Here is a 22,319-nt window from a genome sequence, read left to right as displayed (position 1 = left end):
AAACCCCAGATACAAACACACCAACTTCTTTATGCAAAGTCCTTCTACTAGATTTGACCACATCTTCCAGTCAAAAAGCACACTAGATGATCTGCTGAAGATGGTGGAAACAAAAAAAAACAACCAACCAAAAAAAAAACAAAAAAACAAAAAAACAAAAAACAAACAAACAAAAAAAAAAAAAACAAAAAAAACCAAAACCAAAAACAAACAAACAAAAAAACCCACAAAAAACCAAACAATCAACCAACCAACCAGACAAAAAAAACAACAACAAAAAAACCAAACAAAACCCAAGAATACCAACCCTTTCCTCAGATGAAAACCTTACCACAGGGACAAAGCTAACCCACAAAACCAACACAACAGCCATGCAGAAGAGAACAGGCAGACTAAAGAACAATCAAAAAATGATACTCTTAGGATGGGCTTCAAGAAATGGATCTGACAACTCATGTTTTATATCAAAGCCAGGAATTGTCTCTTAATTCTGCGTTGCTCTACCCTGGTGCCACATCTTCATAGGACCATTTCGGAATTATAACAGCCCCAAAAGTCACTCCCTACCCCAGGAACCTCCAAAACTATCCCTGAGCTGCAAAAGATCATACAGTGCCCTCTGTGGGACCACTCCATTCAGCTTTACCACTTCCAAGAAGGTGACCTGCCAGCTGGGTGCTGGCAGAGTCACCTGAATCTATTTTTAACACCAAACAAGCACAAAAAAATCACCCCTCAAAACCAGCCCTTATTGTAGAAGAGCAGAGGGTTAAAGTCCCAATTACAGAATTGGAAACACAGTTACCCAAGAGAAAAATAAACCAATAACAAAAAACCCCAAAAACACAATTCCAGATTATATTTAACACTCAAATTCCTCCTTAATTGCTCCAGTGTCTCAGCCACTTTGCAGGGGAGGAGTGGGGACTCGCAAATTAGCTCCCCCCAGGGCTGCTTCCCCCTGGGGAGCTTTCCCAATTTACATTCCCATTGTGTTCTTTAATTAGTACATTCCTACAGCTTTTCTGAGAGTCCCAACACTTCCAGGGCTGTGACAGTACTTTATAAATAATAAGTCAGAGGGAATATTCACTGTACCCTGCTTCATTCCTCCCAGTGTCCCAGTTGGTGGCTTGCAGCTTTTGTAGAGACCACACATGGTCTAGAGCAGCCCACCACCACCAGCCCCAGAGGTGGCCTTTGGTGAGGACCTCAGCCATACTCCTTCTGCTTTTTCTTCCCACCTTGCAAGCCTCCTATTTGAGGTCCTGCTTCCTGGATGGGCTTCTTCCAGGTGAAACATTTAGACTTGGCATCCCCATGATGTGGTCCCCATGCTGGTGAGAAAGGCTGGGAGAACACCTCAGGTGAAGATCCCTGAAGTCATTTGGCTGTTCAGTGGCTGTAAGGGGGAGAGTCCTGTGGGCAGGACTCTGCCCACATGCATCAGTGGCTCAGCAGGCCACTTTGTTTGTAACTTGGGCCAGAGCCATCCCAACCTCAGCATCACCAAGCAATACCCACAAGCACAGAGCATGCTGCTCCTCTGTACCAGGATCTGGGCAATGCCCTTCAGTTTATGATTTCTGGCACCCTGAGGATGCGTGAACTACTTCCTTGGGAATCAAAATAGAAGGGAAATTCATTTATTCTGCAGCACATCAGTCAGGGCTTGTAGAAATGAGGGCTGGGCAAAGCCCAGGACCCTTCACCAACAGAAGCAGTGGGAAGGCCTCCAGCACTTTCAGCCACACAAAGGTGTCACCCACAATTCCCTACCAAAAAAATTGGGAAAAAAAGAAAACCTTAAGTAAAGGAAAGATAGCCCATCACAGCTACACATCAGAGACTCCAACTCAACATTTTCCCAAGTCTCATTAGGGATGATTTATGAAGGCTGACACCGTGGTTAACCCCTGACCATGTCCCCACTGCTTGCAGGGCATTTCACTGCCTGACCTGGACAGTCCAGCAAAAATATGCAGGGGGAATGATTGAGTTTTTATGTCCCCTGTTAGCAAAATTAGGTGTTTTGAAGGAGACCCATTGGATCATCTCACCTGCAGCAACCTTCATCTGCCCTGGCCCGTGGGATGAGTCCTGCAGGCAGCAGTGCTGCTCTCACCATGTGCTTTGCATGCACACACGTGGCACGGCTTGGCAGAGGTGGCAGGCACTCATAACCCACTGTTTGCAACCCCATCTGGTTCTGACACATCCATTATTCAAAGGCATTTGGCAAAGACCTTGGGCAACTCATTTGCAGAGTCCGGGTCAGTTCACAAAGCTCATGAATCCCTAAACTATTCGCTAGTCATGCCCGTAGCCAAGCTGTGAATAGGTTTTTGGCACATTTGAAAGGACCTAGTGTTTTCTGAAAACACCTGCCTTCTGAGGCTGCAAAAGCTCACATATTTCCATTCCTGTTTAAGATGCAGATCTAGCCCTCACAGAGGTGGAAATAAGATGAAAACTTGACTTGTCTGCAAGTATAGATACCAAGAGCAGCCCTTGCCTTTTTAAGCAATCTCATGGAAGATCAAGTGACCATCAATCCCCTTGATGGATTCAGGGCCTCTGAGCCAAGGTGAAAGGCTCACTTCACCCTTCTCTCCCCACTCAGAGATGAAAATGGGGCAGAGCAGAAGTAGATTCTGGTATGGGACCTTTCTCAGTCCTGCCCAGTCCTTTTCATCCCACTTACTATGAGAGGGGAGCGAAAGGATGCAACCAGCAGCCTCTGCTTTCAGACCAGCCCCATCCCCAGAGTCATACCCTGGAACCCCAGGCATTGTCAGCCTCAGGACTGTACTTGTGGTCCTACAGCTTCCTCATCATGGTAACACCCCAGCCAGAGCCCCATCAGTGACATGGAAAAACCACACTCAGCACCTTTATCTCCAGTCAGCTCATACTGTACTCTCCCCTCCATCAACCCACTGGGGCAGAGGCACATTGCAAAGCAGCTGTGTTAGGGTCTGCTGTCTTGGATGTGCAAAGATGCAGTAAGTTTTTCCTCTCCATCCCCACAACTAAGGCTCTGGTCTTCTGCTCCCCAGCTGCCTTTCTCAATGCAAAGCCCCACTGAGGTTTGCTCCACCAGTGGGTAACCCATGCCCATCACAAATGGCAGTTCAGGAGGCTCTCTGAGATCAGGCAGCATCACACACCGGCTCAGAGTAGTAGCAGGAGGCACAGGAAGGGGAATATGAGATGGGGTTTGCTCAGAGACAGCTCCAGTGCTTTTGGCAGTACTCGAGGGTATTTGTTTTGAAGCTGTGTTTACATGCCTTTGATCAGACGTGTTTAACTTTTCTGGTTAGTGACAGCAGCAAAACAAGTTTGATACTAGGATAATGAAACCCATTGTGTGCCTGTATGTGTAAACGGCTTTAACAAGGCTGGCACATCAGTAACTCAAACTGGGGGCGGTGGAGGGGGACACAAAGACAGGGAGACACATCATGATGATGCAAAAAAAGTTAAATATATTTTAAAAAATATAAGGACTAATCCGGCAACAACAGGTCAATCTCAGCTGCCGGAGCAGTCCAAGTGGAGTCTGACCTGAGCCTGATGCAGAAGTGAAACTCCCTCCAGCATCATGGGGAGCTTTTCCTTAGCAGCTAAAGAGGGCAGGAGTATGAGGGCTTGCTCGCAGCAGCATCCCAGGTGAGGAGCAGCCCATGCCTACTCCAGCCCCTGAAACTCTCCAAAAGCTCACAAAAATCAGTGCTATTTTTTGACAAATGCTGGCATCAGACCAGAGAACAAAAAGGAAAGATAGCTCTCAGAAATGCTCCTAAAATAGCTGCTCTCCAAAATGCCACAGAACACCTGGCACAATTACCAAGGACATACTTGCATATGTTTAGACCAACTGGACCACTAAACATCCCAACATCGTTTCAAGCCTCACAAGGCAATGAAAGCTCTCTCCCAGCATGACAGGGAGATGCAGAGCACTGCCGGCATCCTTGCAGCATGTCCGAGAGGACACAGGAGCCACGCACACGGTTGTGATCTGGGAAACATTTCCAGGTGCTGCAACGTGAACAGATGCACGTCAAAACCACTAAAGCAGTCCCTGGCATGGGGTGAAGCCTCCCCACAGATTGCTGGCTGCTCCCACGGAGTGGTTTGGATGCAATGATCCTATTTTGGAGGTTAAGGGGGATGTGGAGTAGTGCGGATGCTCCAGCTCCTGCTGCAGAGCAAATCCAAGCATGTTTAATTTACTAGTGCAAGTGCCAGCAGAGAGACTTTATGATACAGTCCCACTCTGACCATGCTTCAAGATGAGACATGCCACTACCTCTCCATTCTTAGCACAATAAATGAGCAGAGCACGTTGGCACAAGAGGTTTCCTAATGGCACACCACCTTACTATGCAACCTGTCAAACAGACACAGCCTTAAGCAGTGGATCTTAGTTGGCAATAGAGGGGGAAGTGAATACTCAGCTGTGATAAATATTTAACGTGCTTTTAGTCCTGAAGAAGTGTAGCACTGAGGCCATCATCCTGTAAGTGAAAACCAAGGCTGATTAATGGGGGAATGTACTCCCATTTATGGGAGGTTAGGATCAATCCCAATTCTCAGCTATTTGTTGAATCTTTAATGCTCTTTTTCAAGAGCAGAGTTCCTTGGTGAAGGGCAGCATCCTAATAAGGCTGCTTTAACGGCATGGATGTTAAGGGGGTATAAATAAAAGCCCCCTGTGAAAAATAATTAAGTGAAAAAGGAAGATTTCATGTGGTCACTGCATTTGCCTGGCTTGGAAAAAAAAACCAAACCAGTTCTGAGGTCTTCACTCTCCTTTGGAAGATGTGTTTTCCTCTTTCAGAGCTTGTTGTGCCATCTCAAAGCTGAGCCCACAGTTACCCCCCAGACTCTCCTCCCTGCCTGCCCACAGACAAGCCACTGTTTAGGGGAGGGGGTAGAGCAGGTACCAGCCCAACAGCTATATTGGATCTTTCCACATCCTTCACTCCATCTGGAAAGGCCTCCACCTCCTTCCACATCTTGGCCCTCTTCTCAGACCCACAGTTTCACCATCTTGTGCTCTACCTTTTTCCTCTTCAAGCAAGGTGGTCCCATACCACCTGCCATCTCGCCAGATCAGACAAATCCCCTGCCTCTGCAGCTATACCAGCACAAACCATATTCCCTCTTGTGCTCTCAAACACTCCCCCTTCACTTCTCTTTCCTCCACAGACTTAACTGACAGCATGCATGCATTTCCCAGTGGAGTATCAAGGAGACTGTCCCTTGTTATCCTTTTCAAGTCTTCCAACACAACACCCTCCTGTGAGCCACTGCTCTAGTGCTTTCTTCCCCAAAGAAATTCCCTTTTGCTTTTCTGCCTCATCAGCCAGCAGAAATAACCCTTGCTGCCTGCAAACAAAACTCTCTACATCTCAGCCTGACAGTCATCTCTCGGCTACTGACAAGCAGAAAAAATGACCACAGACATGAGCCTTGTAATGAAGATTAAGATTCTTGCCTCCTCTCTCCATCTGCCTGTGCCTTTCCATCTGCATTATGCCTTCTGTTGCTTCTTTCCTGGATGTAAAGATCAACCTCCTTCCCAGCCATGCTGTTCCCATGGTCAGCACCCTGCACTGTGGACAAAGAGGTCAATGGAGGCATGAAGGAGTGTGGACCAAAAGTGAGCCAGGAAAGGTGACTGCAAGAGGCAGAGATGGAAGGAGTACATTTGTGGCCAAGGAGGTCAGAGATGCTGGAGCCAAGCACAGGCTCCCATGAAGGATTAGGTTTGGTGCCTCTTCGCTGAGCTGTTCCAGCTCCATCAAACCATCAGCTAAAGATGGTTGCCTGAGCTAAGAATGAGCTCTGGCTTGCTCCTGGGTGACAACTGGGATAAGAAGGCAATGTCACCCTCAAGCAGGAGCATAGAGCTCCCCTGGGCCCCAGAGCCTTTCCTTTTCCCTCCATCCTGCAAAGGGACCAACCTTAAAAATCCTTCCTCTTCACTGACCCGCTGAGATAGTCCTTAGAGGCTTCCCAAAAATGAGTCTGACCCCAAAACAGGCAGCATGGCTGGATAAGCTTCCTCCAGGGCTGAGAGTGCACAGCCCAGTGCCTTCCTACTCCCATCCCCAAGGCTGGACCACTCCTCACCGACCACACACCAGAATCTATCAGCACCTCTCCCCTAGCAAGCTACCTCCACCATAACTCATAACTGTCTCTCCTCATCCACCATTGTTAACAGGGACTGGGAACACAAATCACCTTCACTGCAGATTAATCTGCACAGTGCCCTCAGTGCCAGACATCTGTCCATTCCCTGTGACAGGCCTCAAACATGCTTCCCTCTGCTGCCACAAAAATTCCAGGGAGATACTGTGAGGCAGGCACCTCTGTCTAACCTTAGGAAGCTGGCCCAGGCCCTCAAACTACCACCAAAACAACAAGGAAGCAGAAGTATTCTGCTGTGCTGCTGGAAGCTGGCAGAGACAGAAGCTGCTTTGCAACCTGCTGGCATTAGGGAAAAGCTCAGGACAGCATCAGCATCTCAAGGGGGTCAGCATTACACTTGATGCCTTGCCTTACCCCCTGCCCAGCAGCAGGGACACATTCACCACGTGGCAATGCCAAGCATAAGAAGGATGGTCCCATCTCAGGGAAGGCACAGCCAAGCCCTAGTTTGCAGCCAGACTGCCCAGGTGCTCTGGCTCCTTGCCCCAAACCAGGAGACCCTTTGGCAGAGCCACACGCTGAGGAAAATGATGCCTGTGCGAGCATTAGAGACAGGGCTGCTTTTGTTTACAGGCCACTGGCAATGGTGCCGTGCATCCCGCATCCTCCCCCAGCCAGGAGCAAGCTCCAAGAAAGGAAATTACACGAGCCAGAAGGTTTGATGGAATGAGCCCATTGGGCGGCTTGAAGATAGCTATTAATGGAGAGCTTTCTCTAATTGCTTTTGTATAATCTGGGGCTGCTAGGCGGAACTGGGTAATAAATGAAATCCAATTACATTTTCTCTCAGTATTTATTTTATTAAGTAGAATTCATCAGCTGATGAAGGGCCCCTCGAGGTAATGGCTCATGACCTAGTGTAAGGCACTTCTTTTATTATTATTTTCCCAACTTGAGGAAGCAGATAATTCAGTGCCCCAGTAAATGCAGACTTCTCCCCCTGCATGGTGAGAAGAGTGACAGGTCCCAGGGCAGAGGGGATCTCTGCAGGGTGTGCCAGCACCCACACTGTGATCCCAAGCAGGATCCCTACTCCGACTGCAGGAGCCCTAAAGAGCACATTAAGTGATCGAACCTCAGCTTCAGAGTGCCAGCCAAAATGGAGATGGATCTGCAGCACACATCTTACGTGGTGTGTTCCAAAGGGATGCAGCAGGGATTGGTCCAGCTGAGGACACAGGAGGAATCAGCCTCAAGTCCACACCACTCCCTTGCAAGCTGCAGGTTTTGGTGCTGGCACTGCTTGCCTAGGATGACCTCCACTTTGAGGGGCTCACAGACTTCAAGCCTAGTGGAGGACTAGGACTAAAGAGGTTGTGAACACCAGCAACTACAATTCATCAGACCCAGCCCTCTGCTCCAGCACACCCATGATGTCCAGCTTTGTGTTGCTCTGCAACACGGCACCTCAACCACCATTCAATGGGGGCTTGAGACCCAGTTTCTGGTGGGACAAACCCAGTTCCTTCCATGAATGCTGTGCAGTGAGGCTACTAGAAACACTGGTAGTCCCCAAAGGGACCCAGCCATATCTCACGGCACTGTTCCGAGGACACCCTGTGCAGGCAAGGCATGACAGGGATGCTGGTGCTGGCACCACTGCAGAAGGGACTCAGCTGCCAAACTGGATTTGCTGGAAGCTGTGGCACTGCTGGAGCACAGATCCCAGGCCTGTGCACAAAAGTCCCCTCTTTGGGATGCAGGAGGCAACAAAAACCATCCTGGGTTGGGAGGGGTTGCTCCAAGTGCACTCATCTGAGCTCCAGCACACATCCCTGTGGAGCAGGGGGTGGCCATCATGGAGGAAGCCCTTTCCTCCTCCTCCTCTCCACACCAGAAAGCAGCAATGAGGCTGGAGTTTTCTGGATCACAGGATCCAGAGCAGGACCACTGCCTGTTTGCGGGAGCCCATAGTCCCTTCAGTGTGAGCAAACAAGATAACTTGGGGATCTTGCATCTGGCTTCTGGGCTTTTCACTACCCCTCTTTTCCCATCCAGATACTGACTGATATTCACCCCTTCTTCCCAAACCCAGTGCAGACAGCCACAGCTCACCCAGCTTTCACTGCCATCTTGTCATACAAGCAATTTATCACCTGCCAGTGAGCACTCGTTACAGACAACAGACTCCAGTGTCCACTAATTAATGGGAAATACTTAGAGAGGCATTGCACACAGGCACAAATCTGTCTGAGTAGTTTCCTGTGGCATCTACCATGGCTGTATCCACATGCTTCAAGAGCAAGCACAGGCTCCAGGAGACACGGCAGAGGTTGCGAGCAGCAGCCAGGCTCAAAACAAAGAGGAATCAACACTACAGGGGGAAAAAAAAACATCCTGGCAGGTGATGGAGTAGGATGATTTTATTCCTCTAATTACTAAGAAACTACTTATTCTAAGGGTTCAGAAAAAGGATGATTGTTCAAAAAACAGGGTCAGTCAAACTGTGTCCCAGAGTTGCTGAGGCTTTGGGGTGAAGGTTATTCCCACAGGACACCTCTAAAGGGACCACACACTCTTCTGCTGCAGAAACAGCTAATGCTTTCCCAAGCCTTGCGTGGCTGCAATCCCCTCCCCAAGCCTTCCACATGTCCACCACGGCAGGGTGAGACCAATCTCCTGGGGTGAGAGCAAACCCAGGGGTGTGAGGGCTGTGCCTCTGTAGCCTCCCATGACCCAGTCCTCATCTGAGCGGCACTGAATGGATGCCCACCAGTGGCTGAGCCTCCACACCCCCGGGTGAACTAAAAATAGGTGATGTATGGGTTTGCTGGAGAGTTACTGATGGGTTTCAGAAGTGACACTTTTTGCTGCTCCACTGCCAGAGCCAGCCACAGAGGGCAAGGAAAAAATGGTTTCAAGAGAGATCTGCCATAAATCAGCTGGATTTTTGATTTGGGAAGAAAACATAAAGCAAGTTTCAAAGACCTAAACATTGTGTCAAAAATAAGTGCTTGATCTTTTTCACAAGTGAGCTTTCACTTTCTTCTGCTGAGGCTATTGATCAAGCACAACACAGAAACAAGCTACTCCTATTGATGCAGAACTATTTTTCACCAAATGAGCCATTCATATGAAATCTTTTGCCTTTTCTCTGTGACTCGAGAAGCTACGTGCTCACGACAGCCCAGGATTTATGCTCACATGAGCCTTTGTGACTAACAGACAGACTAGATTCATAGTGAAATGCATCATCAATAAATCACTCAATCACTTCTCCTGCCCCCAGCACAGGGCTGAAGTCTCAAGTAACTACTCAGCACTTTGTCAACCTTTACTCCAGCAAAGTCTGGGTAAGAGACCTCAGGATTTAGCCTATTGATTGCTTACCGTTGTTTGTGATGCCCTGCATGAGTTAGACATGCTCCCTTCAAGCAAGATTAAATACCTGGCTTATGGCATTGGGATTCAAGGGAAATTATCTTTTATAAGCACAGGAAGAGACAAGTCAAATTGCCTTGTGAAACGGTCCATCACGGTGCAAGGGTGACCCCAACCCCCTCCCCATCTTTCTGCCAGGGAGGGTGGAGGTGCTGGCTCTTCCTCGGGCTGATGTAGCAAGCCCCAGGGCTGTGCTACATTTCTGTATTTAAACGCAATCTCGGCTGTGGCTCCAGCGCCTCTGAGGCTCTCTGTTCCTCCGGTAGCGTTTTGTTTCAAGAACAATGGAGTGACAGGTCCCTGTGCAGCTTTGAGCAGCATCCCCAGCTCAAAGGCAGCCTTAATACCTCCGCCAATCTCCAGCCTTTCAGTTTTCACATTCGTTTGAAGTTAAGCTGATCTAACTTGGGTGAGTGGGCGCAGACAGAGTCACTCAACCAAAGCCAAAGCATGTCACAGCAGGGATGCTGCAGACCTGGGCAGCAAAGCAGAGACCCCTGCACTCAGGGACCGGAGCCTACACCCCCTGCCCCCACATGCCAACATCCATAGTCAATGTATTACTATAGATGGACATAATTATTATCCTGTCCCCCCTGAAGAACAATCCTGAGACGTTTCCTTCCAGGCCATAAAGCAAGGAAATACAGCAACAATTTGCAAGGCAAAACACCTCTTATTAACCCCCTGGATGCAGCCTACCCAGCCTCAGCAGCTCCTTCCTTCTGCCTAAGGAGGCAGAAAAATTGATGCCACTAGCATTCAGCCTCCAGATCCAAGTCTGACGTCCAAAGTATGCTAGGAGATGACCTGACTATCTCTGCAGCACATAGGCAGAGCACTGAAAGCCAATCTGAGAAAATAAGGCTGCAAATAAATTTCCCACAGGAATTCTGATGCTCCAGGGATTTGCCCAGAGTGGCCCCAACTCCAGCACTGCTGGTGCTGCAGTTAGGATGACAACAAGACTTCAGCCAGTCGAAGATGAGAGTCTGCTGCTCCCTACCTCTGAGGAGATGGATCTGTCTGCTTTGTATGGCAGAAGCTGCTTCAGGGTTTTACTGATTACTGGTGTGGAGAGAAGCACGGCCTCTCCCACCACCTCCCTATGCATCCCTACCATAGCATGAATGCAGCTAAGCATGAAGAGTGCTTGGAAGGAAGAAAAAGTCTCACTTCTCCATACTAACACTACCAAACATTCTGAAAAAACCTTCAGCAACTAAAAACATGCAATTTACCCAGCAAAAAAAAAAAATCCAAGAAGCCTGCAGAAGCACCTGGCAACTTTGGGGGTGACAGGTGAGAAGGAACATCAAGGATTTACAGCATCCCAACTCAGACCACCAGCCACTCTCCTGACACCACGGCATGCCTATGCACCAGAAATGGGCACATGGATTCCCAGGCTTTACCCACACACCCCCCTGTAAGGCAAGCTGATTTCCAAGGCTTGTTCTCCTTCTATCCTTGCTTTAAGAGTTTCTGCCTGGTGCCCAGCCTCACCCTCTCCTCTGGGTATTTTTCCTGCTGCTGTTTGTCCCTGTCCTTTACAGCTCTGCTTGCTGTCACTCAGGTAACCTTGCCTAGTAGGTAATTTGTGGCAAAGAGGTGTCACTGTGGGGAAGAAATACAGCATCACAGTGACATATAAATCTCTGGTACATTAATTGTGCTGGCCCCCACATACATGCCCCTCTTTTTCAATGTAGAGTGCAACAATTTAGGGCAAGAGGAATAAAAAAGAGCTGGTAATATGTGATCTTGCTGAAGGGCAGCACTGAGACACTCTGCTTAGGGGCTGTAATAAATGGTGTGTGCTGTAAATTGCCCTAGAGACTTGGGGCCTCAGTAGAGGCTTCCTAGTGCTATCCAGAGCTTAAAAAGAGTTATCCTAAAAGGAAAAACAATACAATAGACATTGCTAAGTGATGCCATCAGTGCTGCAGTCTCCCTCCCCTACAAACAGCCTCATTGGTGCTGGGCAAACACAACCCTGGGAACACCATGGCCATGGAAGGGGTCTAGGTGTGTGCAGCTGAGCTCCTCTTCCTACCCAGATGTAGGTGTCCCTCCATCACAGCTGAACATCTCTTCCAGCAGACTCCCACCAGCAGCCACTCTCCTTGGGCACTAAGAGCAACCACAGGGAGAGGCAGGTCTGAACTTTTCTGCCACTGCAGTGGGTCCCTGCTGCATCATATTGCCTGCCTCACGTTCCCATGGCTCAGAGCCAGGACCCAGCAGGGCAGGTCCCACACCAGGCAAACACACCCCATGTTTGTGTCCCTGCAGCCCCCAGCTCTACTGCAGAGAACATTGGGCATCCATCACCACAGTCTTCACAGCAGCTGTGACACCATCCAAAACAGTTTTGGAGGGAGTACAGTCCCTCTTGCTGTTATTTTTTTTTTTTTTCAATTGTAATACAATGCTTGCCTCCATTAGACTCCTCATTTACTGTATGATCATCTTGGTCATACTGCAGCTCACCATCCCTATAAAGCCACCTCCAGCACTACTGCTGCCTTTTTTCCAACCCACAGCTCCTGTGCCAGACCTATCAAAAAGTCACTCTTCCACACCCACAGTCTGCAGCACTTCGGGGTCTCATCCACAACCTATCAAGCAGGACAGATAGAAGCCTTGCACTCGAGCTTTCTCCTGACAATGACATTTTTCTTGACATCTACGTCCCACCTGAGCAGTTAAATAACACTCCTGTGAATATAAACAAGTGGTAAAAAGTGCATTCACTAGACAGAGAGCTTGGGGAAGTGTCTTCACCCGCTTAAAGCCCATATGTGGTTTTGTAACAAAGGTATTTGCTTCCTGTCTTGCCCACTCGTTAGAGGAATGTATGAGCAAAGCTAAGCAGCACCCTGGAGACAGACTAAAACCAAGCAGAGAGCAAGGGATGCTCAGCATACTCTGCAGGAGCTGGGCAGATGAGCACATTATCAACACCCTTGGGAGAAGAAATCTCCTTTCTCCCAAGCTCAGGAATGGCATACATCCAGAAGCCATCATGCAACCATCCTGCACCTGATCAGGAGGATGTATCAAAAAACAAAAAAACCCCAAAAAGCAACCAAAAAAACCAAACAAAAAGCCACCGCAACAACAAAAAACAAAACAAAAAACCCCACCCAAAACTAAACAAAAAAACCACAAAACCCAAAAAAAACCCAGGTCTCACTTCCCAAGCCTGCCCACACACAGCTCTTTCACTCCTGCAGCCACAATACACTGAAGCCTGGAAAAAACCCCAGACACTTCTTTGTGAAATCTCCAGCCCACTGCCATGGTGTGGTGGAAAGCTTGGGCACAGGGACACCCACCCCGTGTCAGCTTGAGTCCTGGCAGGCAGTGAGCCCCTCATCAGCCAGCTGCCTGCTCTAGCAGCAAAGGGCCCAACAGCACACTGGGCTGCCAGAACCAACAGCACAGAAAGCACTCTTTGGACCACTCCTCTTTTGGAGATACAGCTTGTTGGAGTCCAAATACAAGACACCTGTTGATTAACCAGGGGAAATGCAGCAGGGGCCACTGAGATAGCCAAGGGAGCTGCTGGGAAGACTGAGCCAGGCTCTTTGCAGCAACACATCAAGAGGATGAGTGATAGCAGGCGTGAGTTGATAGAAGGTGTCCCCCCTGAAGGAGAAACTTCCACTACAACTCTACCACTTCACACCAGGAACTTAACCTGCAGTTGCTTGCCTGTTTCACCCCACCTTTTCCACCATCCTCTCAAAAATCAAATGCTCACTGAAGACCTGTGTGCACATACACAGCAAGACCTGTGATAACTTGGCCTGAGGAACCACTACAAATATGGACTTGGCGATTCAAATGTCAGTGATAACGTTTGATGAAGGAAGAAAACGCATGAGACACAACGTGCCAGTGGCCACAGGTTGCTGGATGGGAAGTTTACTTGGGGACAGTGTGACAAACCTCTCTGCTGGCAGGGTGGCACAGCAGGTACCCCAGGAGATCAGGTTTTCCATGCTTAAGCTGTGAACAATCAGCTGAACTGCTACACTGCACCGGTGGCAGCTCTGCTCTGGAGAACTCCAAGTCTATGAAGATCCAAGCAGAAGATGAGATATTGTTGTCTTGGTGACTGATTCCACAAGAACCTGCAAGAACCCTCAGCTGCTTCAGTGCTCCCACCTAAAAAGCAAGTCCTCCTTCCTCAGAGGAAGAACAAAGCCCACCTAGAATCAGCACCATGGTGGGCTGTGCCTGGAGAGGGTGGACTCACCTAATCAGAAGGTAGAACAGGCTTCTTCAGACTCCAACATCACTGAACACTCAAAAACTGAATAACCCAGTGACAGCAGGAGAAGTTTGGCAAGGCATCTGTCTGTCTATGAATAGAGCTGAACCGTGTGTCCTTATCACAGGGCTTTGGTGCACTTGGGGCGAGGATTTTTTTCGCCTTTGCCACCAAGTCCCAGGCACCACAGATAATGGGTTTGAATCGATCCAGCTCAACTATTACTAAACTTCCTACCACTGTGGCAGAATACCAGCCTCAAAGAGGACAAGGGAACATGTGTCTGTTCAGAGCCAACCACAAGAAGCAGACAGAAAATTGCTTTAGACTTTAAAAAAAAAACCAAGCAAACAAAAAACCCCCAAAAAACAACACAGGTGCTTTTGGGAGATTTGTAGATCAATCTACTTCTATTTTAGAGGTCTAAGAAAGTCAACAGAAACAAGATATATCATTGCTGTACAAGAAGCTGAGAAGTTGTATTTCTGTTTATGCCACTACCAGTACTCCAACCATGGGCTCATTCTCCTGCTGCTCCCTGCCACACAGTCCCACATCCCTACTTCACTGGCAGCAAAGTCAAAGGAAGAGGTTCCCTCCACTGTTGCAGTTCACTAGCCTGTTGATTTTTCCAGGACAGCTTAGACCTGGCTGGGGTCTGAAATAGCCTCCGAGTGTCACCACCACACCTCACACCTTGCTTGCAAGCAGCAGCTCATGTCCTCAGCTCTCTGTGTGTGGAGGCTCAGCACGTAAGTTCACTTGAGTCTCTTGGGATGCTCCAGACAGTGCTGAGATCCCTTGTGATCCATTGCTCATGCAGAACTAAGGACACCCAGGGCAGCAGCCTGCCCTCAGCAAACTCACCCCCAGCCATGTGACAAGACAGTCCCCTCCTGCAGATTAGTCTGCCAGACACCCACCATGCCTGTCCTCAGAGAGGCAGGGATACCCTCACAATCCCTCTCCCCACTCAGTTGCACCGCAGAGCACTACAAAGCAGATTCAGAATTTTTCTGCCTCTTCTTTATTACTATGAAGTAAGCTTCATGACATGCCTTATCAAACCAGAACCTAAATCACACCTGCTCCTCCCTAGATCCTGCATAATGTGCCAGCCATTAAAAATGCAATTAGACTACATTTACAAATCTGTCAGGGGCTCTTGTCAGCCAGTCATCACTCATGGACAGGACCACTCACCTCCCTCCGGTGGAATCCATCCCAACAAGCCACCAGGAAGCGGATCCCACTGGAACCAGCCACATCCATTTCCCACAAAAAGCATCTCCTCTCTTCCACCCTCTGCCTCAGAGGGGTTAGGATAACGTGTATCTGGACTCAAAAAGTGTTGGCTTGGGTCCCTGATGAGCAAGCAAAGCCCCTGTGCTGTGGGATGCTCAGCTCCAGTCACCCTCTTGCCCCACAGCACAGCCAGGCACAGAAACACAGGTCAGGATGAAACAGGGGAGTAGAAACACCCTTTCTGCTCTCCTTGCAAGGCTAAAATATGTGTAAATGTCTGCCACACACACCACTGATGCTCCCTTTCAGAACAAACCTGGGCAAGGTAGCCCACGGCCATGATGCAAGGCAAGGACTGGCAGCTGGGGCACCAAGCCTGTCAGGAGGGACAGGCTACTGCTGCTCCCCTTTCCACCCCATTCCCACCCCTGTTCCAGGCTCCAGCTTCTCCAACAGCACATCAACTGGGCCAGGCTTTTATTCCTCTGCTGCCACATACAAGCAGGCACCAAGGGACATATCGCTCAGCAAAGCCAAGGAAGAAACAAGCAGTGTTAACCATTAGCATGTGGTATATGGAGACCCCTCATAAACTCTTCATTCCCTTACTCCCATCTGCTTTGCTCTGGGCCACTAAATCCAATTCAGCAGTGCTTGGAGCTTGTACCAAAGCTGCAAAACATTTGTCGGATCCCTGAGACTAGACCCATGGCTAATTTTACAGTGCTAATTTATCTCACCATATTATGCTGCTTTCATTTCATCCCCCCAGATCCCACTACTGCCAGCATACCTTGTAGCCAGCACGTAACAGTAATTGGTGTTATTAGCGATGTAGCCTCTTCGAGCTGCTCTATTTGCAGAGCTGCAAGCAGTCCCCTGGGTGGGTCGGTCCACAGTGAGGATGGAGAGGGGAAGAGCCCTTATCCCAAGCCCCTCTAACTATGCCCCCCCTAGACAGTGCTGAGTGCAGGGTTTTGCTGCTGCAGAGCATCCTGCATGCCCAGACACCAGCCTGCTCCTCACTGCAGCTCCAACAGGTGCTGCTCAAGCCTCTGGTCCCTTGACCTTTTAACTCCAGAGCCCTCATTCAGAATCACACACAGGGAGCACTTTTGTCCTTCCCTGTGGCTCAGAAGATAAAGGACTCTGACGATCCAGGGTGAAAGGAGTTGCAAAACACTTCTGAGAAGCACTATGCCGGGTGAGAAGGCACAGGAAAAATTCTTGACACTTCATGCTGTTCTGGCCAACAGTTTCCCCTCTTCGGTGTAAAGCTATTGCTTTTCTAAGATCAACGTAATTAAAGCCATGCAGTTTTATCTAAGTGGGAGGCTGTGCTAGTCAAACGGTAGCAATTTCCACTTAAGATGTCCTTGTCTGGCATTTAGAGACTTGTTAAATTTTAATTCATCAATTTAATTTCTCAAGCACAGCACCAGCAAGCACCGGCTTCCCCAGAATGGCTTTTTGCAGGGTCTGCATCCCCAAATGAGGCAGAACCACCCACAGGCTCCTTCCCTGCTCCACCAGAGTCTCCATGGCTTGGAGAAGAAGACCCCCAACTTCTCCTCAAGAGGTGTCATCACAGCCCCATAACAAAGCACGTATGCAACAGGCCTCAGAGGTGAGACTACCCTTTGGTAGACTCATCACCATGGTTGCTGCTGGGGGTGGTCTTCTGAGGGGACACAGTTCTTCTCAGCAGAGCAGCACCCAGGGAAATTCATCATGTCTGCATGATGCTGGGTTACACCTTCCTGCTCCACATTAGTTCAGCCAGCACAGGGCCTCTGCTATTCTAGTTAGACCCAAGCTGCTGGAAGGGTTTTCAAATGGAAGGAGCTTCTCTGTGGAGAAGTGCAGTCCATGGCATGTGCACCTTCCAAGCTGTTCATCCAAACCTGTCCCTCCACAACCTAAATAACCACTGCCAGCATCTACCCTCTTTGCACAGCAGCTCTGGGGCTGCTCACACACCCACACCTAAAAGCAAAACTTTTGTCACACTTTTGTAAACACCACCCTTGCCAAAAGACACATGGGCTGCAGCTCCACCACAGCCAGATGGCCCAGAGCACACCTACTAAGGACAACCCAGGTAAGCAATCAGTTTAATCCATCTCTTACCTCTCCACTGGTCCAGAGTCCTTGGGTTGTCCCCAATTTCTCATCAACGTCTGGAGGATTCTTCTGGCTGCTTGGCTGACCCTCGCTGCTCAGATCTGGGACTTTCTTCAACAAAAGAGAAGAGACAATCTGTCAGGTTACCAGGTGGAGCTCTACCATCACTTCAGGTTTAGAAATCAACTAAGGGAGGGGGGCATCTTTTTTCCTGCCCTGACAGCTAGGGGTAACTGTTGTAAACACGAAGGTAGTTTAGATAAAGGGCCCTCTCAGATGAGCATCACAGTCAAGTGCCAAAGCACACATTTGCTTAATAATTTTGGTTTAGAAACATAAAATAAAAAAGGAGAAAATGGGAGAAGGGAATACAGCAGCTTGGGGCATCTCTGATCTTCTTTAAAGACAGACAGAAATGCTGCCCAACCAAAAGAGCATAGCAACACTAAAACATAAGCAGGCACCAAGGCAGAAGGCATTTGCCCATGACTTTTTTGCACTTTGTGCCTACCCAGCAAAGCCCCATGCAAGTGTTACACCATTCAGGGAGAGGCCAATCCAAGTGAACTCAGGAGTGTGAACAGGAAAGCATGAACACACTGCTTTGCGGCATAGACACTGTGGACTGGAAACAGCAGAGAGACTTTCTGCACTACATCTGACATGCTGCCTAGTGAGATGGAGACTAAAGCATTACTGTAACCAGTGGTGCCTTCTGTTATAGCAGCAAATATGCTTTTTGTGTTAGACAAACAAATTATCGGTAGAGATCTGCTCTCATTATCTAGCTCTTGTGGCTGAGCTCGTGTCTCCCCTCACTCCCTCCCCCTTTTTAAATGCTTTCAGGAAGAAAAAATAAAAGTCTTATGGCTCTGCATTATTAAAAATGAAAAATAGGAGCCAACCTCCCCTGGCAAGAGGAAAGTCTGGAAGTCACTCCTGCAGAGACCCTTTCACAAGGGCAACAGCAACTCTGAGCTTGGAACACCATGAGCTTTAATTAGCACCCAATACCAAGCTGATGAGCTTTGCCAGAGCCCTCCCCAGGACCACATGCAAAGTCTGGGCAGATCAGCAGGAGGATGCTACAGAAACCCATACTACGAACCCCATTTCTGCCCCAAGTCAATTGCAAAACCTAAATAAATAAATAAAACCCAAACTCTGCTGGCTGCCCGATGAAGAAACTCTCACTTGCAAAGCACTGGGAAATAATTAAGAAGTTTTCCCAGAGATTAAAGGAGGGAAGTGGACTGCTTCTCATGCAGAGCATGGTGTACCACAATTTATCATGCTTGTCAGGTGTCAACTACCAAGAAATTTAACTCCAGCTGCCCCGAGCCCAACACCCACAACCCCCATCACTCAAAACTGCTCTGCCCAGCACCCTTGAGCTGACAATTGAGTGGCAAGGAGGGGACAGGGCTCCTCCCCACCAAACCCACCCTTCATTCTGCAACGCCAATGCAGCTTTTCAGTCCTTTGTGGGGTTGGTTTTTTTTGCTTGTTTGTTTGTTTTTTAACCTGCAGATGAAGCAGAACAAAGGAGATAAAGCTACAGCAAATGACGCCGCTCGTTCGTCACCACCTGGCAGGGACCCACCTGGGCTGTCACTCCAGCTTGGCAAGGATAAGATGAAATGGGTTTAATACTGAGTGCCACAGGGGAGCTTTTTGCAGCATCTTCTGCTCAAGTCATAAGGACAGGGCTCTTGCAAGGACAGCGTGTTATGCCTGGTACAAAATGCAAAATCCTATTCCTTGGCCAAGAGGTGTCCCTGGAACCTGCCCGCAGGGAAAGTGCTGACATTCCCTTGCTACCTCCATGCCCTGTCCTGATGGGCTGAGCCACCTCTGCCACAGGACCAGTTTTCCTCATGGAAGTCTAAGCATAGTTTTCCTGTCTGAGAACCTCAAAGTGAGGTCAAATTATTTTTTGAAGGAGTTCAGCATGTCCACATCAGGTCAGCTCAAGTCCTGATCCAGATTCTTCAGATGGTACCACTGAGCAAGTGGGAAAAGCTGAGAGCTAGACTGCCCCCAAAACAGGAGCAGCCTTGACCACAAAAACACAAAGGGAGAGTTGGGGCTGTTCAGCCCAGAGAAGAGAAGGCTCTGGGGAGGCCTTAAAGAACATTCCAGTGCCTCATTCCAGTGCCTAAAGGGGCTACAGAAAAGCTGGGGAGGGACTTTTTACAATGGCACGGAGTAATAGAACAAGGCAGAATTGTTTCAAACTAAAAAAAGGGTAGAATTAGATTACACTGTAGGAAGAAATTCCTTCTTGTGAGGGTGGTGAGACACTGGCCCAGGTTTCCTAGAGGGGTTGTGGTTGCTCCCTCCATGAAAATGTTCAAGGCCAGGTTGGATGAGGCCTGTAGCAACCTAGTCTAGTGGGAGGTGTCCTAACCCATGCAAGGGGTGATCTTTAATGTCCCTTCCAACCCTTCTATGACCACAGCTTAGGCAGGCTCATGTAAGGAGCAAATATTACCAGCCACAGAGCACAGATGAAGCTTGGGGCAGATACCAGAAGAGGGGCTTGCACCAATTCTATGCTCACCCCACAACACTCAGGACTTGAGGTCCCAGCAATGCCATGGTCTGGACACTTCATCAGTATGACACCTGCTTTATAGGGCCTGAAAGAGCTGTCCCCCCCATATACTTTTGTTTCAGCCATTTCTATGTCAGCAGTCTGAGTTAGGAGGAAATCTGCAATCATTGCAATGCAAAAGCAAAATGCAAATGCAAAAATGTTTAAATAGATCCCTGCAAAACCCTGAAGAAAACTCAACACCCATAGCATGCTGCATGTCCCACATGATGTATCTGCATGCTACAGCAAAGATGAAGGAATGACTGAACCCCTTTTTGAAAAAAAGAAGAAAAAAGGCCAAATACATAGCGTTTGCCAAGCCCAGCAAAACCTGAATCAGGGATCAATGAGTTATGGTTGTACCAGCAGAAGGGGCCCATGGTTTCCCAGGCCAAGGCATCCCGTGCAAGAGCTGGGCTGCACGTTTTGCAGTTGCAGCGCAGTTCCTGCTGTGGAAGCAAAGTGGCTGCTGCCTCCCCCCACACACACCATCTATAATACACCCACACAGCAGTGTTTTTTTGAGGCTCACAACTTGGCACAGGGAAAGTGGATTGTTGTAGCATCAGCAGCAAGCAGATCCCCAACACCTGACTGAAAACTTTCCCCATAACTATCAGACCCAGTCTCACAGCACAAAGGTACTAGAGTTTCTGTGGCAAAACAACTGCAGAATTTTGTCTTTTTTTTCTTCTGTTTTAAGCTGTGGATAAACTAATGCTTTTTTTCTCCCCCAAACTGCATTCTGAGAGCAGCTTAAAACCCTCTTTGCTAAAATTTTCCAAAAAAATTCAGCCGGAGGCAGAGACATAAGAAGTTTCAGTCCAAATGGTTAAAGGCTGGCGTAGTTTCAAGCAACTGAAGACAGGGGCTTATAATCAGAAGTGTCAGGCAACCTTAATTATATTATTTCCTGAAAGAAATAGTTTTTCCCTGCCGAAGTCCAGAAGTTATTAAAAAAAGTTGACCTCACTGGAACCAATCAAGATGGAGACAAGAAGCCTGTGACAGATTAAGGCAGGCGAAGTTTGCATCTGTATTTTTGGGCGTACAGGATTTTAAGACAGGTGTTCCTGGGGAAGCCTGGACCCCTCACAAGCCCTTGTCTAGGAGCCAAGGTGTGGTGCCCCTCCATCCATCTTGTCCAAGCCCCCAGAGCAGAGGGACACAAGGAGCCCCACACACCCGTGGAGGATGCTTGCCTGAGCCCAGATTGATCGCTTCGCCAGCGTGAGCAAAGGAAAACAGCCGGCTGCTTTGTAGCTGTCAGGAGCACACAGGCTTTTTTGTCCATCTCTTTCCCTGTGCCCGTAAATGAAAGTGACAGCAACTTTATTTAGGACTTCTTCCAGTTAAGAGGGATGGAAGAAAAGTGAAAAATGAAATTGTAGCTTGGAGGAGGGGGAGGATCCTGGAGACACAGCTTGGGCTGTGCTGTGGCTGCAGCAGCCTGGGCTGGCAGCAGTCCCTGCACTCTCAAAACCAGCACCTCTTCTTCCCCATCAGTGCAGCCTTCTCCTCCACCCTTCCACGCAAGGAAGCCCCATCTTACATGCCCCAGTTTCCTGCCACCCCTCAGGTCCCCAGCCCTAGCCAAAAGGTTCTAGAGTCTGGACGGAGTCAGATGGGGAATAAGCGCGTTACTGTGTCTCTTTTTCTCCTGAAAGAGATTTAAAAACCCAAATAGTTGAGGAGAAAGTCACCTGTCCTCTGCACATACACAAAACTTGTACAGCAGCTGCCCCAAAATGCAGCTCAGCCCTGTGCAGATGGACAGCATAGCTGAGTGGTGAGTCCAGTATCTCCACTAACATCCAGTAGCATGGGAGGTCTTGGCTCTTTTGGCTATAACCTTTGAAGAGTCTTTTGCAATTGAGGAAAGACCTCCTTTCTATGAAAAGCATGGAAATAGGTTAAAAAAGCAAGAGAGGAAGGGAAGACTGCTCCATAAGAGGGCAAAGCACCCAGCAAAGCTGGACACAGGCACAGCCAGGGCCTGGCCACCCCAGGTTTGTTCTCTCCCAGTGCATCCCAGCAGTAAAGCACCTTGTGTATCACAGTGGTATTGCAACACACTGAAAACACAAGCTTTGTTCCAGCCTTTATGCTGCAGGTTCCACAGCTGAACTGGAGCTATGTCACGGGCAGGAATCCAGACCCCAACAGTGCTACATGGTCTGCACAATGCTGAGGAGCTGGACTGGAGTTACACCACGCACCTTCACCCAAACACACTGGGGTCAGGCGCGCTAGGATGAGACCCAACATCCCTGGGGACAGCCCCCCGCCCCACACGGGGAGGTTCAGGGGGGAAGCTGTGCACAACTCCCCGGGGAGACAGGCTGCAGGTGACCTCATGGGTTCCTTCCACCATTGCCCTCTCTGCTGCCGTGAGTCAGAGATTAACGACAGGCCATTTGTCAGCACCGGTGGCATCATCGCCAATCTCATTTCTGAGCAGAC

At 48.8% G+C, this 22,319-nt stretch overlaps 1 protein-coding gene across 2 annotated transcripts in view; it reads right to left on the bottom strand.

The window, feature by feature from the left end:
- CNTFR (ciliary neurotrophic factor receptor) overlaps window positions 1-22,319 on the bottom strand; it is a 209,465-nt gene that overhangs the window by 136,307 nt on the left and 50,839 nt on the right. Inside the window, exon 2 of one of the 2 annotated variants that reach the window (XM_071730239.1) lies at window positions 17,264-17,368. In XM_071730239.1, the coding sequence (XP_071586340.1) occupies window positions 17,264-17,368 (105 nt within the window). The remainder of the gene's footprint in view (window positions 1-17,263; window positions 17,369-22,319) is intronic. The other variant, XM_071730240.1, reaches the window with a different exon arrangement.

The sequence above is a fragment of the Heliangelus exortis genome, chromosome Z (genome assembly GCF_036169615.1).
Source record: "Heliangelus exortis chromosome Z, bHelExo1.hap1, whole genome shotgun sequence".
Lineage (NCBI taxonomy): Eukaryota > Metazoa > Chordata > Aves > Apodiformes > Trochilidae > Heliangelus > Heliangelus exortis.
This window is presented reverse-complemented; position numbering and strand designations above follow the sequence as displayed.